Source organism: Triticum aestivum, chromosome 4D, assembly GCF_018294505.1.
Source record: "Triticum aestivum cultivar Chinese Spring chromosome 4D, IWGSC CS RefSeq v2.1, whole genome shotgun sequence".
Lineage (NCBI taxonomy): Eukaryota > Viridiplantae > Streptophyta > Magnoliopsida > Poales > Poaceae > Triticum > Triticum aestivum.
Window position 1 is genome coordinate 478817263 of NC_057805.1, and position 18009 is coordinate 478835271.

General features: G+C 45.4%; 1 protein-coding gene across 1 annotated transcript; it reads right to left on the reverse strand.

The window, feature by feature from the left end:
- Positions 1–547: 547 nt before the first annotated feature.
- LOC123100418 (zinc finger protein STAMENLESS 1-like) lies at positions 548–1084 on the reverse strand. Its single transcript, XM_044522355.1, has one exon. It carries the CDS (start codon positions 1082–1084, stop codon positions 548–550), a length of 537 nt encoding a protein of 178 aa, XP_044378290.1.
- Between the last annotated feature and the right edge of the window lie 16925 nt (positions 1085–18009).

An 18009-nucleotide genomic window follows, 5' to 3' on the forward strand; every position in this document is an offset into this window, starting at 1 on the left:
CACAGGTTCGTAGCTGAAGCTCCATGCATGGAGCTTGAATAGCTTCTTAATTACCTTGGTCATCTTTGATTCAAAGTCCTTTTTAGGTTGTAATTATCAGGTCCATGTGTTTGTTCACATAGAGTTCATTTGCAGTACTATTAGCTAGGCAAATTTCTTTGTCACTGCATTTATCCTATTATGTGATATCATAGGCTGTTTAGTGCCAGTTCACGTGCTATTGGATCATGATTCAAGAAGACATCACATAACATTGCAATCCTACACTTTTGTTCTTCCTATATATGTTCTCCGAATTATGCGAATCAAAACAAGAGCCAAGCATATATAGCTCTCCATGTACATTCAATACATCAAAGCATCTGCTCTTGTTGTTATGGCGAAATATAAATACATTTAGTCATATAAACAAGCAGCAGAAGATGAGAATAGCAATAATGATATCAAGCAACAAAAGAACTGAAGTAATACTAGCTAGGAAGCCCATGCATGTATATAGATGAGTGCGTTCCTGTGTCTGAGTTGCACCAGGGTACCGTGCGAGTGATCAGTGCCTCGGACGAGGCCCGGGCCCGAGCCTGAGCTCCAAGTCCAGCTTCCTCTCCGGCAGCTCGCCGTCCGGCCGCCGCTCGAACCCGTCGCCGCTGCTGCTTCCATGGCACCGGAGGCCCAGTTGCAAGCAGTCGTCACGGTCGTCGTGACTGTCGTCGTCCGCGCCGAACAGGCTCAGCTCCCTCGGGATCGGGCTACCAGGGCTCACGGCCTCGGCGTCCACTCCGGCTCCGGTGTGCCGGCCGTAGTACAACATGGCGAAGTCGCCGCTGCTCATCAGGGACGTGGCCGGCGGCGCTGGGGGGTACGCCAAGTTGCACTCTGTGCTCCGGGAAGCTGACGTCGTGAGGCGGGCGGGCTTGGCGCGGTCCCGGCGGTGGATGTTCATGTGCCCGCCCAGCGCCTGCGCCGTGGTGAACCCGCGCTTGCAGAACACGCACTCGTAGTACGGCCGGGCGGCCGCCACCGCCGTCGTCCCGCCGGGCGATCTCACGGCCTCGTCGCTCGACGCCGCCGTGCTGCCGCTCTCCATGTTGCCGCAACCTAGCTAGCTGCGATGATCAATCGATGTGAATGAGGATCTGTGGGGATTAAGCGAAGGTTTGACGAAGTGCGTGTGTGAGGGGTGGCCGGGGGCTAATATATTTGGAGAGCTGGGGGACAGTGACAGGGACTGAGATTGGCAGGCAGAATTGCTGTTGTCATCGCCAGCAGCTGTGTGAATAAAAGATTGTGCACGGCCGGCCGGCACTGGTGCCTAGCAGCTGCCCTCGCTATCCGTCATGACTCTGCCCTAGCTGTAGATATGGTGTGCAATACGGATGGGTATGTAGAAAAGCTGGCCTTGGGCTTTTACTCGGGGAAAAAATACACATGGATATGGAGCTGCTTCACTCTGAAATCTGAAATATCCTCTTGTGAAAAATACAGTATAATACTAGTACAGGCATCATCACTACACTGATCGATTCTTACCACAACAGCCTTGGGCGAGGGAGGGGCGATGCTTCAATGCTTATAAGCGTCGCTAGGTGGTCTATGAATCTAAATATAATTTTTATTATTTCTGATGTTCGTTGTAATGCTTGGAGATGAATAGATCAACAGTTTTCCCGTAAAAAAAAAGTTGCTTGCTCCAGTTATGTTTAGCGCTTCTGGTGTTGCTGTCATATATACTAGTACCATTGAGCCGGCCCTGCATGCGTAGGATCGACGAAATTAATTGCACTATCACACATAAACCCTTGCTTAATTTCCAAAGTAAAATAACCATTCCTTGTTAGGCGTGTATGGGAGGATGGGCACAGGGCTCAGACAGGTCGCGTCTCAAGTCCAGCGTGCCAATAAATTTACCTGCGACGTTTCTTATTTGAGTGATATTTTTCCGCCTTATTTTGTCTCCCTGCGTTTGGACCCTTGGTTAATCGCCTGCAAGTGGTAACTTTTTTATGAACAGGTGACTGGAAAGTCGAGTCGACCTCATGGTTCTTCGATCGCGATGCATGCACCTGTGAACCAGGAACGTCCTTGTCCCTGTCCTTGTAGGTTGAGCTCTTCTCTACTTTTTTTACTTACATCGGTAATTTGCACGATGCAGTGTGCTAAAATGTCATGCATGACTGAAATCTTACGAGATGCATGACGGCATAAAAATAATAATCAGCTAGCCACTCACTCACTCACTCCTTAACTCGTGAATCAAGATGATAATACAGCTGTGGACAAGAATATACTCTGTCACTGTCAGCACATTCTATGCCCAATTATCAGCAGTTCAGATGAGCCGAAAAGGGACGTAGCTGCTCACAGCTCAGTGCATTAGTAGCATCCACATTCCGGACGGGAACTTACCAATTGTCAACCGCATGCTCGTCCCATGTGCCCATGCCAACATAATGTGTCCGGCGGTGCGGCCCATCCGCCCATGCCCGGCGCTAGCTACGTAACATACCTACAGACCAGCCACAGTTCATTGTAACCAGCTCAAGACCATTTCAAATATGTTGCCGACCATGACCCGGTGGCGCCAGCCACAGAAATGAATCCAGCCGGCGTGCAGGCCAGCTTCGCCTAAGGCCGGTGGCCGGCTCTAGAGGAGCAGACGGAACCACAAACGCCCTCGGTGGAGCCTAAAAAAAAATACCTCTGTCTTTGAGGCGTGTTTGGTTGCCCGCATGAAAGCCAATCGGGCCGAGTTGGGTCACGAAATGTTTGTTTGGTTGCATACGAGGTGGGTTGGCTCGTATGGACACGAAGCTTAAAGCAGCCTAGAGCCTGACTCGCTGGAAGCCCTCGAATCGGCAGTTTCTAGCGAGCCAGTCTCGATGCGGCGCTACCCGGCCACCACTACCTCTAGGACAACCACTTCCTCTAGCCTCACCACCGGCGGCGGCAGGCGGCAGCAACACTATCCGGCTGCAGGAGCTAGTGCTCCCCTTCCTGTTGGCCACGGTCGTCCTTGCCTCAGCCACCCCCCCCCCTTCGTCGTCCTCGTCTCCGATGCCGGTAAGCAACACCCCCTCTCCCGTATGTTAGGTATATTGTTAGGATCAATTTCCCCTTGCTCAACGGACCCTCGATGTCGACTAGGTTATGGACGCACGGATGAGGCTGATAGTTCAAGCAGCAGCACTGATTGCTATGATTCATGCATGGGTCATGTTCATGCACATGAGAGCTATTCGTCGTGGTGAGAGACCTATCATCTGTTATGCTCCAATGCTTATACGGGAGCACGAGAGGATCATCAATCTGAACTACATCTACAACTGCAACGACACAAAGGCCCTATGATAGGTGGGAACCCGATGAATGAGTTCACGCCCGAGGGTGGCCCGATCTTCACGTCGTAGGAAGGGATAGCTAGTTGCAAGCAGCCGGGATAACTAGCTTTATACCTGCCAAGGTTGGATGCAACCCGTACGTTGGGGATGGCGGACCGAAGCTATAAGAACTCCAACCCGCTGTCCGAACAATCGCAGAACCACAAACAGGGACTAATCCACACAAAACGGCCGGAACCGTAGAGCACGAACTAGGGGGAACTAGAGGCTCCTTCTCGCGAATCCGAATGAACTCACAAGAGCAAAGGTAGCAAGATCTCTCGGATCTCTCTAGCTGTCTTGCTGCATAAGCTTGTAGCTGAATGGTTTGACAAAAGGTTCTTTTTAGAGGATGGGGGAGATGTGGTTTTATAGCAGGGACAACCCCCCTTAGCTAGGTGTGAAAATGTTTTCAAAAGTAAGCAGGTTTGCATGCCTTCCTTGGGGGAATAAGCAGTCAATTTTGGGAGTTGTTGCAGAGCTCCTCGAAAATTCGCGAAGCCTTGACAGCCTGGACACCTTCCACGAGAATGACTAGTACTTTTGACTCACAATTCCAAATGATGTGAGGTTTTTTGCATTGGAAGGATAATTTGATTTAGCTTCTGTTGATGTACCCCTATGGCCCCGTCTTTCCACCACATGGGTGTAGCACAACGAAACATCAGAGGTAAAAACTGACAGCATCAGCTTCACTTGAAACTTGTTATCTCCAAACTTGTTCCTCCAAACCGGTTGCTTCAAGAGCTCAGAAGTTGTTGGATTTCGTCCCTGTGATACCTAAGTTCAAACCAACAACAATGGAAATGAAAGTGCAGCCATGTGTTCATGATTGTGGTGTGAACTTAAGTTAGCGTTCACCTGGGCATGTGTTTGCTTGATTCGGCTTAGTAATTCTTTCCAACTAAATTTTGCACTTTTCTGAAATGTCATGCATGATGTACCCATGTGCTCATCATCCTCCACCCCTTGATGAAGAGTCGTCCTCGACTCTATTTGATCTACAAAAGATAAGTAGAAGGGAAGTAGATAATATCCATGCAAAGGAATAATGCAATCCTCATTTGTAGCTTTCACCTTCGAGTTACATTGCATCTGATCATGTATTTGTTTGTAGCAACTTGAAGTGTGTCTAGGGATGATTGGTGTTGTTTCAGTGACCAAGATGTCCTCATCATCCCCCCTCTCTTGAAAAGGAGTCGTCCTCGACTCTACCTGGTCATTGCACAAAAGAAAGCAAGACAATACCAAATCATAATGCAAAGGTTTCATGATATAGAGATTTTTAGTTTTCAACTTTGCTATCTTATGGACGATGCTAACATGATGTTTTGTTCAACTTAGGAGTTCCTTCCAGCAAACATTTCCATGGAGCACAAATTTATAACCAACCATGAGCATGTCCATATATATATCATCCTCCCTCTCTTGGAGAAAATCCGTCCTCGACTTCATTCGCTCTACAAAATTATGGCACGAGGACACTAGAAAATAACTAGGGAAAGAAAAAGTTGAACATTTTTGTGTGGATCTCAAGTTTCCCAAATCCTTTGTTTCTTCATCATGGTTGAACAAATTATATTTATGGATTGCTAGTGTGCTAAAGGATGTGCCCAATATTTTTTCTCTTATTTTGTTTCGCCAATGTTTCAAGAGTTCGTATGTGCATACCTCGGGGTGCATCAAAATGTAAGATCCTTTTTCTTTTACCTCATTGAGTACTTGATTGCCTTTCTGAAAATCGGTCTTCACACATGTACCTTGTGTAGTGGTACTCCATGTCCTCCATATTTGTTCTTGGATTTCAATCTCCCATCGTTGCAAGAGAGCTGATATGTATGTCTTTTGCACCTGCACGTATTGCAAAGAAAGAGAATTTTGTGAAAGGTTAGTTATTGAATGTTCCTCTCTCTTTTCATTCGGTGGATCACTCATCTCTTTCATATTATGGGGAAACACCTCAAGCTCACATTTGGTGGACTCACTAATCCTCTCTATTGGATGATGTGGTATATTATGTTGTGGTTCACTCATCTCTCTAATGTGGTGTGGAATGATCTCAATCTCACATTTTGTGGACTCACACAAGTCATTTATCCTCTCTTGCTGAATGTGTGGTATATCTTGGTGGAGATCTTTCATTTCCCTAATCTCATGATGATCAATATGATCCTCACATTTTGTGGACTCACTCACCTCACTTTCCTTATCACTCTCAATATATGGAATTGTGGAAAGTGGACAATCTTCCTCACATTTGGTGGAGTCACTCAACTCATTTTTCTTTTCACTCTCAAGTGGTGGTATTTTTGAAAGTGGACACTCTTCCTCACTTTTGGTGGAGTCACTCGGCTTGCTTTTCTTATCACTCTCAAGTTGTGGGATTTTGGATTGTGGACTGTCTTCCTCACAGGGAATTTGTGGCACATGTTTCCTGGATGTAGGGACAATAGTGGTGGTCAAGATGGCAACATTAGGAATGAGCTTCGCATGTAAACATGGGCTATGAATCACTGGAGTCGGTTCATCAACCATGGTCCTGCTTTGCGGTGGGTCGTCGGTGTGCCGATGGGTGCCATAACTTTGTCGTCGAGCATGACGTCCTTGTTGGAAATATGCCCTAGAGTCAATAATAAATTGGTTATTATTATATTTCCTTGTTCATGATAATCGTTTATTATCCATGCTAGAATTGTATTGATAGGAAACTCAGATACATGTGTGGATACATAGACAACACCATGTCCCTAGTAAGCCTCTAGTTGACTAGCTCGTTGATCAATAGATGGTTACAGTTTCCTGACCATGGACATTGGATGTCGTTGATAACGGGGTCACATCATTAGGAGAATGATGTGATGGACAAGACCCAATCCTAAGCCTAGCACAAGATCGTGTAGTTCGTTTGCTCAGAGCTTTTCTAATGTCAAGTATCATTTCCTTAGACCATGAGATTGTGCAACTCCCGGATACCGTAGGAATGCTTTGGGTGTACCAAACGTCACAACGTAACTGGGTGGCTATAAAGGTGCACTACAGGTATCTCCGAAAGTGTCTGTTGGGTTGGCACGAATCGAGACTGGGATTTGTCACTCCGTGTAAACGGAGAGGTATCTCTGGGCCCACTCGGTAGGACATCATCATAATGTGCACAATGTGACCAAGGAGTTGATCACGGGATGATGTGAGTTACGGAACGAGTAAAGAGACTTGCCGGTAACGAGATTGAACAAGGTATCGGGATACCGACAATCGAATCTCGGGCAAGTAGCATACCGATAGACAAAGGGAATTGAATACGGGATTGATTGAATCCCCGACATCGTGGTTCATCCGACGAGATCATCGTGGAACATGTGGGAGCCAACATGGGTATCCAGATCCCGCTGTTGGTTATTGGCCGGAGAACGTCTCGGTCATGTCTGCATGGTTCCCCAACCCGTAGGGTCTACACACTTAAGGTTCGATGACGCTAGGGTTATAAAGGAAGTTTGTATGTGGTTACCGAATGTTGTTCGGAGTCCCGGATGAGATCCCGAACGTCACGAGGAGTTCCGGAATGGTCCGGAGGTAAAGATTTATATATGGGAAGTCCTGTTTTGGTCACCGGAAAAGTTTCGGGTGCTATCGGTAATGTACCGGGACCACCGGGAGGGTCCCGGGGGTCCACCAGGTGGGGCCACTGGCCCTAGAGGGCTGCGTGGGCCAAGTGTGGGAGGGGACCAGCCCCAGGTGGGCTGGTGCCCCCCCCCCCACAAGAGGCCCAGGGCGCAGGAAGGGGGGGAAGGGGGAAACCCTAGGCTCAGATGGGCCTAAGGCCCATCTAGTGGGGCGCCCCCCTCTCTCCCCCCCTTGGCCGCCCCCCAAGCCCCATCTAGGGCTGGCCGCACCCCTTTGGGGGGAACCCTAGATGGGGGCGCAGCCCCTCCCCTCCCCTATAAATAGTTGAGGTTTTGGGGCTGCCATAAAAACGAGAACACATCTCCCTCATGGCGCAGCCCTACCCCTCTTCCTCCTCCTCTCCCGCGGTGCTTGGCGAAGCCCTGCGGGATTGCCACGCTCCTCCACTACCACCACGCCGTCGTGCTTCTGCTGGACGGAGTCTTCCCCAACCTCTCCCTCTCTCCTTGCTGGATCAAGGTGTGGGAGACATCACCGGGCTGCACGTGTGTTGAACGCGGAGGCACTGTTCTTCGGTGCTTAGATCGGAATCAACCGCGATCTGAATTGCTACGAGTACGACTCCTTCATCCGCTTTCTTGCAACGCTTCCGCATCGCGATCTACAATGGTATGTAGATGCACTCCCCTTCCCCTCGTTGCTAGATTACTCCATAGATTGATCTTGGTGATGCGTAGAAAATTTTGAATTTCTGCTACGTTCCCCAACAGTCCTTGCCGTGATTCATGAGCAGTAGTGACACACCTAGGGGCAGCAGTAGCTTGCCCTCGAGCATGCCATCCTTGCCGTGTTTCAGGAGTAGCAGCGCCACACCCACGAGCAGCAGCAACACCATGCCCTCGAGCATGTCGTCCTTGTTGCAATTCTTGAGTAGTAGTGACACGCCCACGAGCAACAACATCATGCCCTCGAGCATGTCTTCTTTGCTTCACTTCATGATAAACAGGGTATTGTTGGTGTCGAACCCCATCACCATCTGCTCGAAGACGCTCGTTAAGCCTCCTTCGAAATTCTAGAACCATGTACAGTAATTCCAGAAACTCAGCACGTGTGAATGGGGCATCTTCTTCCCCTTGATCTTCTCCATGAACACTCAATGCAGTTCATGCCATGTTAGTGGGGCTAAAAAGTGGAATAGGATATTTTTGTGGAATCACACAACCTCACCTCTTACTCACCAAAGTTCCTATGAGTTCACATCACATTGTGCTTCTTCGGATGTGTTAAAGCGATTGAAAGACAGGGATCGAAGAACTAGCTTAGGTTTTTTGGTGGAGCTCGGTGGGGTAAACAAAAAGGGGCTTGTGCTGAAATCAAGTTGATGCAAACCAAGAAAATATGCGGATAGATCAACTGCACTTTTGCACCAAGATTGAACAACACACAAGCTTCTGAAATTTTTCTACCAAGCTGAAACTTTTGGATCTTACACAACACTTTCTTTTTCTCTCTTGACTTTTTTGCCACTTTTTTCTTTCTCTCTTTTTCCAAAGCAGAACAACCAAATCTGAAAGCAACTATGAAGATGAACTTGCTGCAGATCTAAAAGATGAAGAACATGCAAGGTATGCAACAACAAGATCTCAGCACCAACAAGGCTTGGATTTATTTTTGATGGGGCTTTGGGCTTCTAGGACAGAAAATATAGCATGAAAAACACTCGATCTAAAGGGATGATAGCAAGATAAACTTGGATAATAGATCCTACTGTATCAGCGAAGGCTCTAATGCCAGATGATAGGTGGGAACCCGATGAACGAGTTCATGCCTGAGGGTGGCCCGATCTTCACATCGTAGGATCGAATCGGGAGGGCTAACTAGCTGCAAGCAGCCGGGATAACTAGCTTTATACCTGCCAAGGTTGGATGCAACCCGTACGTTGGGGATGGCGGACCGAAGCTACAAGAACTCCAACCCGCTGTCCGAACAATCGCAGAACCACAAACCGGGACTAATCCACAGAAAACGGCCGGAACCATAGAGCACGAACTAGGGGGAACCAGAGGCTCCTTCTCGCGAATCCGAATGAACTCACAAGAGCAAAGGTAGCAAGACCTCTCGGATCTCTCTAGCAGTCTTGCTGCATAAGCTTGTAGCGGAATGGTTTGACAAAAGGTTTTTTTAGAGGATGGGGAGATGGGGTTTTATAGCAGGGACAACCCCCATTAGTGAAGGAAATATGCCCTAGAGGCAATAATAAAGTTGCTATTCTATATTTCCTTATATCATGATAAATGTTTATTGTTCATGCTAGAATTGTATTAACCGGAAACTTGATACATGTGTGGATACATAGACAAAACACCGTGTCCCTAGTAAGCCTCTACTAGACTAGCTCATTAATCAAAGATGGTTAAGTTTCCTAACCATAGACATGAGTTGTCATTTGATGAACGGGATCACATCATTAGGAGAATGATGTGATGGACAAGACCCATCCGTTAGCTTAGCATACTGATCGTTCAGTTTTATTGCTATTGCTTTCTTCATGTCAAATACATATTCCTTCGACTATGAGATTATGCAACTCCCGGATACCGGAGGAATACCTTGTGTGCTATCAAACCTCACAACGTAACTGGGTGATTATAAAGATGCTCTACAGGTATCTCCGAAGGTGTTTGTTGGGTTGGCATAGATCGGGATTAGGATTTGTCACTCCGAGTATCGGAGAGGTATCTCTGGGCCCTCTCGGTAATACACATCTTGATAAGCCTTGCAAGCAATGTGACTAATGAGTTAGTTACGGGATGATGTATTACGGACGAGTAAAGAGACTTGACGGTAACGAGATTGAACTAGGTATGAAGACACCGATGATCGAATCTCGGGCAAGTAACATACCGATGACAAAGGGAATAACGTATGTTGTCATAACGGTTCGACCGATAAAGATCTTCATAGAATATGTGGGAACCAATATGAGCATCCAGGTTCCGCTATTGGTTATTGACCAGAGAGGTGTCTCAGTCATGTCTACATAGTTCTCGAACCCATAGGGTCCGCACGCTTAACGTTTGATGACGATTTTGTATTATATTAGTTATGTGATTTGGTGACTGAATGTTGTTCGGAGTCCCGGATGAGATCACGGACATGAAGAGGAGTCTCGAAATGGTCGAGAGGTAAAGATTAATATATAGGACGATGGTATTCGGACACCGGAAGTGTTTCGGGATGCATGGGGTACTTATCGGGTCACCGGAAAGGGTTCCGGGCACCCCCGGCAAAAGATATGGGCCTTATGGGCCAAGAGGGGAAACACACCAGCCACTAAGGGGCTGGTGCACCCCCCCCCCCCCCATATGGGCTAGCCAAATTAGAGAAGGAACGGAAAAAGGGAATAGGATTCCCCCTTCCCCATGTTCCCTTCCTACTCCGAATTGGAATAGGAAAGGGGGGATGCCGACTTGGGAGGACCCCAAGTAGGATTCCTCCTACTTGGGGCGCCCCCTTGGCTGCCTCTCCTCCCCTCCAACCTATATATATGTGGGGGGCACCGCTAGAACATACATCAAACATTGTTAGCCGTGTGCGGCGCCCCCCTCCATAGTTTACGCCTCCGGTCATATTCACGTAGTGCTTAGGCGAAGCCCTGCGTGGATCACTTCACCATCACTGTCACCACGCCGTCGTGCTGACGGAACTCTCCCTCTGCACTTTGTTGGATCAAGAGTTCGAGGGACGTCATCGAGTTGAACGTGTGCAGAACTCGGAGGTCCCGTACGTTCGGTGCTTGATCGGTCGGAACGAGAAGAAGTTCGACTACATCAACCGCGTTAACAAACGCTTCCGCTTTCGGGCTATGAGGGTACGTGGACACTCTCCCCCTCTTGTTGCTATGCATCTCCTAGATAGATCTTGCGTGAGCGTGGGATTTTTTTTGAAATTGCGTGCTACGTTCCCCAACAGTGGCATCCGAGCCAGGTCTATGTGTATATGATATGCACGAGTAGAACACAAAGAGTTGTGAGCGGTGATCATCATACTGCTTACCACCAATGTCTTATTTTGATTTGGTGGTATTGTTGGATGAAGCGGCCCGGACCAACCTTACATGACCACATTCATGAGACCGGTTCCACCGACAGACATGCAACTAGTTTTGCATAAAGGTGCCTGGCGGGTGTCTGTTTCTCCAACTTTAGTTGAATCGAATTTGACTGCGGCCGGTCCTTGTTGAAGGTTAAAATAGCAAACTTGATAAATCACCTTTGTGGTTTTGATGCGTAGGTAAGAACGGTTCTTACTAGAAGCCCATTGCAGCCACGTAAAACTTGCAACAACAAAGTAGAGGATGTCTAACTTGTTTTTGCAGGGCATGTTTTGAAGTGATATGGTCAAGACATGATGTGATATACGTTAATGTATGAGATGATCATGTTTTGTAAAAGCTATCGGCAACTGGCAGGAGCCTTATGGTCGTTGCCTTATTGTATGAAATGCAAACGCCATGTAATTGCTTTACTTTATCACTATGCGTTAGCGATAGTTGTAGAAGCAATAGTTGGCGAGACGACCACGACGTTACGATGGAGATCAAGGTGTCAAGCCGGTGACGATGGAGATCATGACGGTGCTTTGGAGATGGAGATCAAAGGCACAAGATGATGATGGCTGTATCATGTCACATATTTTGATTGCATGTGATGTTTATCTTTTATGCATCTTCTTTTGCTTAGTACGGCGGTGGCATTATAAGATGATCCCTCACTAAATTTCAAGGTATAAGTGTTCTCCCTGAGTATGCACCGTTGCGACAGCTCGTCGTGCCGAGACACCACGTGATGATCGGGTGTGATAAGCTCTACGTTCACATACAATGGGTGCAAGACAGTTTTGCATGTGCGGAACACTCGGGTTAAACTTGACGAGCCTAGCATGTACAGACATGGCCTCGGAACACTGGAGACCGAAAGGTCGAATGTGAATCATATAGTAGATATGATCAACATAGAGATGTCCACCATTGATGACTACTCCATCTCACGTGATGATCGGACATGGTTTAGTTGATTTGGATCACGTGATCATTTAGATGACTCGAGGGATGTCTATCTAAGTGGGAGTTCTTAAGTAATTTAATTAATAAAACTTAATTTATCATGAACTTAGTCCTGATAGTATTTGCAAATTATGTTGTAGATCAATAGCTCGTGTTGTAGCTCTAGTATTTTTTATATGTTCCTAGAGAAAAGTTGAAAGATGATAGTAGCAATGATACAGACTGGGTACGTGATCTGAGGATTATCCTCCTTGATGCACGAAAGAACTATGTCCTTGATGCACCGCTAGGTGACAAACCTGTTGCAGGAGCTGATGCAGACATTATGAACGTTTGACAAGCTCAATATGATGACTACTTGATAGTTTAGTGCACCATGCTTTACGACTTAGAACCGGGACTTCAAAAATGTTTTGAACGCCATGGAGCATATGAGATGTTCCAAGAGCTGAAATTGGTATTTCAGACTCATGCCCGTGTCGGGAGGTATGAGACCTCTGACAAGTACTTTGCCTACAAGATGGAGGAGAATAGCTCAACCAGTGAGCATATGCTCAAAATGTCTTGGTACCACAATCGCTTGAATCAAGTGGGAGTTAATCTTCCAGATAAGACAGTGATTGATAGAGTTCTCTAATCACTATCACCAAGTTACTAGAACTTTGTGATGAACTATAATATACAAGGGATGACGAAAATGATTCCCAAGCTCTTCGCAATACTGAAATTGGCGAAGGTAGATATCAAGAAATAGCATCAAGTGTTGATGGTTAAAAAGACCATTAGTTTCAAGAAAAAGGGCAAAGGAAAAGAAAGGGAACTTCAAGAAAGATGGCAAGCAAGTTGCCGCTCCCGTGAAGAAGCCCAAAGCTGGACCCAAGCCTGAAACTGAGTGCTTCTACTGCAAAGGGAATGGTCACTGGAAGCAGAACTGCCCCAAATACTTGGCGGATAAGAAGGATGGCAAAAGTGAACAAAGGTATATTTGATATACATATTATTGATGTGTACTTTACTAGTGTTCATAGTAACCCCAGGGTATTTGATACCGGTTCAGTTGCTAAGATTAGTAACTCAAAACAGGAGTTGCAAAATGAACAAAGACTAGTTAAGGGCGAGGTGACAATGTGTGTCGGAAGTGATTCCAAGGTTGATAAGATCATCATCGCACACTCCCTCTACCTTCGGGATTAGTATTGGACCTAAATAAATGTCATTTGGTGTTTGCGTTGAGCATGAATATGATTGGATCATGTTTATTGAGATACGGTTATTCATTTAAGTCGGTGAATAATTGTTGTTCTGTTTACATGAATAAAACCTTCTATGGTCATACACCAAATGTAAATGGTTTATTGAATCTCAATCGTAGTGATACACATATTCATAATATTGATGCCAAAAGATGCGAAGTTGATAATGATAGTGCAACAATTTTGTGGCACTACCGTTTAGGTCATATTGGTGTAAAGCGCATGAAGAAACTCCATGTAGATGGGCTTTTGGAATTACTTGATTATGAATCATTTGATACTTGCGAACCATGCCTCATGGGCAAGATGACTAAAACTCCGTTCTCCGGAACAATGGAGCGAGCTAATGACTTATTAGAAATAATACATACCGATGTATGCGGTCCGATGAGTGTTGAGGCTTGTGGCGGGTATCGTTATTTTCTGACCTTCACAGGTGATTTGAGCAGATATGGGTATATCTAGTTAATGAAACACAAGTCTGAAACATTTGAAAAGTTCAAAGAATTTCAGAGTGAAGTGGAGAATCATCGTAACAAGAAAATAAAGTTTCTACGATCTGATCACAGAGGCGAATATTTGAGTTACGAGTTTGGCCTTCATTTAAAACAATGTGGAATAGTTTCACAACTCACGCCACCTGGAACACCACAACGTAATGGTGTGTCTGAACGACGTAACCGTACTTTATTAGATATGGAGCGATCTATGATGTCTCTTACCGATTTACCACTATCGTTTTGAGGTTATGCATAGAGACAGCTGCATTCACGTTAAATAGGGCACCGTCTAAATCCGTTGAGACGACACCATATGAACTGTGGTTTGGCAAGAAACCTAAGCTATCGTTTCTTAAAGTTTGGGGTTGCGTCTTCATAGGATACCCAAAAGAAACTGTTGGGTACACCTTCTATCACAGATCCGAAGGCAAGATTTTTGTTGCTAAGAATGTATCCTTTCCAGAGAAGGAGTTTCTCTCGAAAAAAGTGAGTAGGAGGAAAGTAGAACTTGATGAGGTAATTGTACCTTCTCTCGAATTGGAAAGTAGCTCATCACGGAAATCAGTTCCAGTGATGCCTACACCAACTAGAGAGGAAGCTAATGATAATGATAATGAAACTTCAGATCAAGTTACTACCGAACCTCGTAGGTCAACTAGAGCACGTTCCACACCTGAGTGGTACGGTAATCCTGTTCTGGAAGTCATGTTACTAGGCCATGACGAACCTACGAACTATGAGGAAGCGATGATGAGCCCAGATTCCGCAAAATGGCTTGAGGCCATGAAATCTGAGATAGGATCCATGTATGAGAATAAAGTATGGACTTTGGTTGACTTGCCCGATGATTGGCAAGCCATAGAGAATAAATGGATTTTCAAGAAGAAGACTGACGATGATGGTAATGTTACTGTCTACAAAGCTCGACTTGTCACGAAAGGTTTTCGACAAGTTCAAGGAGTTGACTACGATGAGACTTTCTCAACCGTAGCGATGCTCAAGTCTGTCCGAATCATGTTAGCAATTGCCGCATTTTATGATTATGAAATTTGGCAAATGGATGTCAAAACTGCATTCCTTAATGGATTTCTTAAAGAAGAGTTGTATATGATGCAACCAGAAGGTTTTGTCAATCCTAAAGGTGCTAACAAAGTGTGCAAGCTCCAGCGATCCATCTATGGACTGGTGCAAGCATCTCGGAGTTGGAATATATGCTTTGATGAGGTGATCAAAGCATATTGTTTTATACAGCCTTACGGTGAAGCATGTATTTACAAGAAAGTGAGTGGGAGCTCTGTACCATTTCTGATATTATATGTGGATGACATATTACTGATTGGAAATGATATAGAATTTCTGGATAGCATAAAAGGATACTTGAATAAGAATTTTTCAATGAAAGACCTCGGTGAAGCTGCTTACGTATTGGGCATCAAGATCTATAGAGATAGATCAAGACGCTTGATAAGGTTTTTCAATGAGTACTGAAAGTGCGTTATATCGACTAAAGGGGGTGAATAGGCGATTTTTATGAATTCTTCACTGAGGAATTTGCGGGTGAGGAAATTCCTTAGCGAAGAACTACTTGCAGCGGAATAAGTACTCAAGAGTAAGCATAGCAGAACATAGGCATGGTCATCATGATGAAATGAAGACAAACACAAAGTACAGAAAGCGTAAACACAGGATAGCACAGGATGAAGACAAACAGACTGAAGAAATTGAACTAAGGAAATTGAGAAAGTCTTCTGTCAAAGTCTTCAAACACAGATATGACAAGCACACAACACAGTAATGAGGAAATGAAAGAGTTGAGGAAATAGAACCAGTAAGCTTGGTGAAGACAATGATTTCGAGACCAGTTCCAACTGTTGTCTCAGTTGTAACTGCTGTCTCAGTTGTACATCTGGTTGGAGCGGCTAGGTGTTTAAACCTGAGGACACACAGTCCTCACCGTATTCTCCTTGAACTAAGGTCACACAGACCTCGTCCAATCACTCGTGGTAAGTCTTCAGGTGACTTCCGAACCTTCACAAACTCGGTCACTCGGCGATCCACAATTCCTCTTGGATGCTCTAGACCATGACGCCTAACCGTCTGGAAGAAGCACAGTCTTGAAAGGTAACAAGCGTCGGATCCACGCAGGATCAATCTCTTCAGTGATGCTCAATCACTTTGGGTTTGTAGGTGTTTAGGTTTGGGTTTTCCTCACTTGATGATTTTCGCTCAAAGTCCTCGGAGGATGGGATGCTCTCAAATGACAAATGTCAGTTTCTCTCGGAGCAGCCAACCAGCTAGTGGTTGTAGGGGGCGGCTATTTATAGCCTAGGGAGCAGCCCGACATGATAAGACATAAATGCCCTTCAATGATATGACCGTTAGGTGGGTAGATATTTTGGGACAGCTGGCGCATAGCACAGCAACGGTCGGAAATTTGAGTATCAAATTCCTCAGGGCTATCATGTTCCTCACAGTGTAGGCAATCCGCACTGGCGAATTCCTAACTCCTCAGTCAGAACAAATTCCTCAGAGACCAGAAGAACTTCGTCTTTGTCACTGAAGAATATGACTGAACTGTATGAGATTTCCAATGGCTTCACTCGAAGGGATTGGTAGGTGTAGGATTTTGAGTTGAGCATCACATGAAAATTTTTCCTTAGTATTTCCTCGACCCCCTTTAATAGTACGGTGTTTCCTATGACTCAAGAAAGAGAAAATGAAACTACGAAAACAAAAGTCTTCACGCTTCATGTTCCTCAAATGAATACCAAGTCTTCAAGGTCACACCAATTTATTCACTTTCAAAGTCTTCAGAAAGTCTTCAGAAATCCAAAGTCTTCAGTCGAAGAACTTCATTTTTAGGGGTCGACTTTCTCTGTAAATATCAAGCTCCTCATAGACTTATAGACCTGTGTACACTCATAAACACATTAGTCCCTTAACCTATAAGTCTTCAATACACCAAAATCACTAAGGGGCACTAGATGCACTTACAATCTCCCCCTTTTTGGTGATTGATGACAATATAGGTTAAGTTTTCAACGGGGATAAACATATGAAGTGGAAATACTGATATTGAGGAATTTGATTGCAAGATATAGAAGAACTCCCCCTGAAGATGTGCATAGTGAGGAATTTGGTTTTGAAGAAATGCACACTTGAAGAGTTGAATCATGGAGATCTCCCCCTATATCTTGTAATCCATACACGCATTTGACATAATATATGAAGAATTTGAAATGCATGATGAAATATGGTGACTGATGTAATTTAGCATGCGTGCAATAACATTAACGAGGAATAAGCATGCAGAAGAAATAGCAAAAGTATCAGACCACCATAGAGTTTTAAGTTTACAACTCGATCCAACAAAGTCATCAGAAGAACGAGAGTTGTAACTTAGAAAAAAACGCCCATAAAAGATAGACTCGCTTGAAGATTAACTCAAATTTCTCCCCCTTTGTCATCGAATGACCAAAAGGTTCGAAAATGAGGACTAACGCCCCTGAAGAATATCAAGTTGATGAAGGAGCGCCAGCGTTGTTGGGGTCGTTTGTTGATGTAGGGCCTGCCGCAGTGTCGTCCAAGTCTTCATGCTCATCAGTTTTGCACGATCAAGAATAGGAGCTAGCCACCAAGGAAGGAACCTTGACCTTCTTGTATTTCTTCGGTGGAGGTGCAGACCAGTCAAAGTCCTCCTTGAGACCCATGTTCTTCAGATCTTCTTCGCTGTAAATGTGAGACAGAACAGCCCAGGTGCGACCGAAGACTTCATGGAGGTAGTAATGGTTTTTCTTCACTGCATTATGTGTAGCATTCATGTTGTGAAGAATTGAACCAAACTGACGCTTAACCCATTTATGGTTTCGATCCACCTTCTGGTGAAGACTTAGCATAAGTTCACGGTTAGTCATCACACGAGGAGCAGTAGCTTGAGGATTTGGCTTGGAGGCATGGGCAGCAGAATCATGAGTGGCAGAGTCATCATTGGTGGAATAAGATGCAGCCTTGCGAAATTGACCATCCAATGGACGAATGCCTTCATCTATAACAGCTGGTGCCTTGCCCTTTTCGTCAGCTGAGGAATAGGTCCGCTTGAGGACTTCAATTAGGGGCAAGTAGCTGAGGTAATTCTGAAAATCAGCTTTGTAGTTGAGTGAAGACCTTGTTCTGATGAATTCCATGAGTGATGTTGA

Coding starts and splice junctions, on each gene's coding strand:
- LOC123100418 (XM_044522355.1), bottom strand. CDS start 1,084: ATGGAGAGCGGCAGCACGGCGGCGTCGAGCGACGAGGCCGTGAGATCG.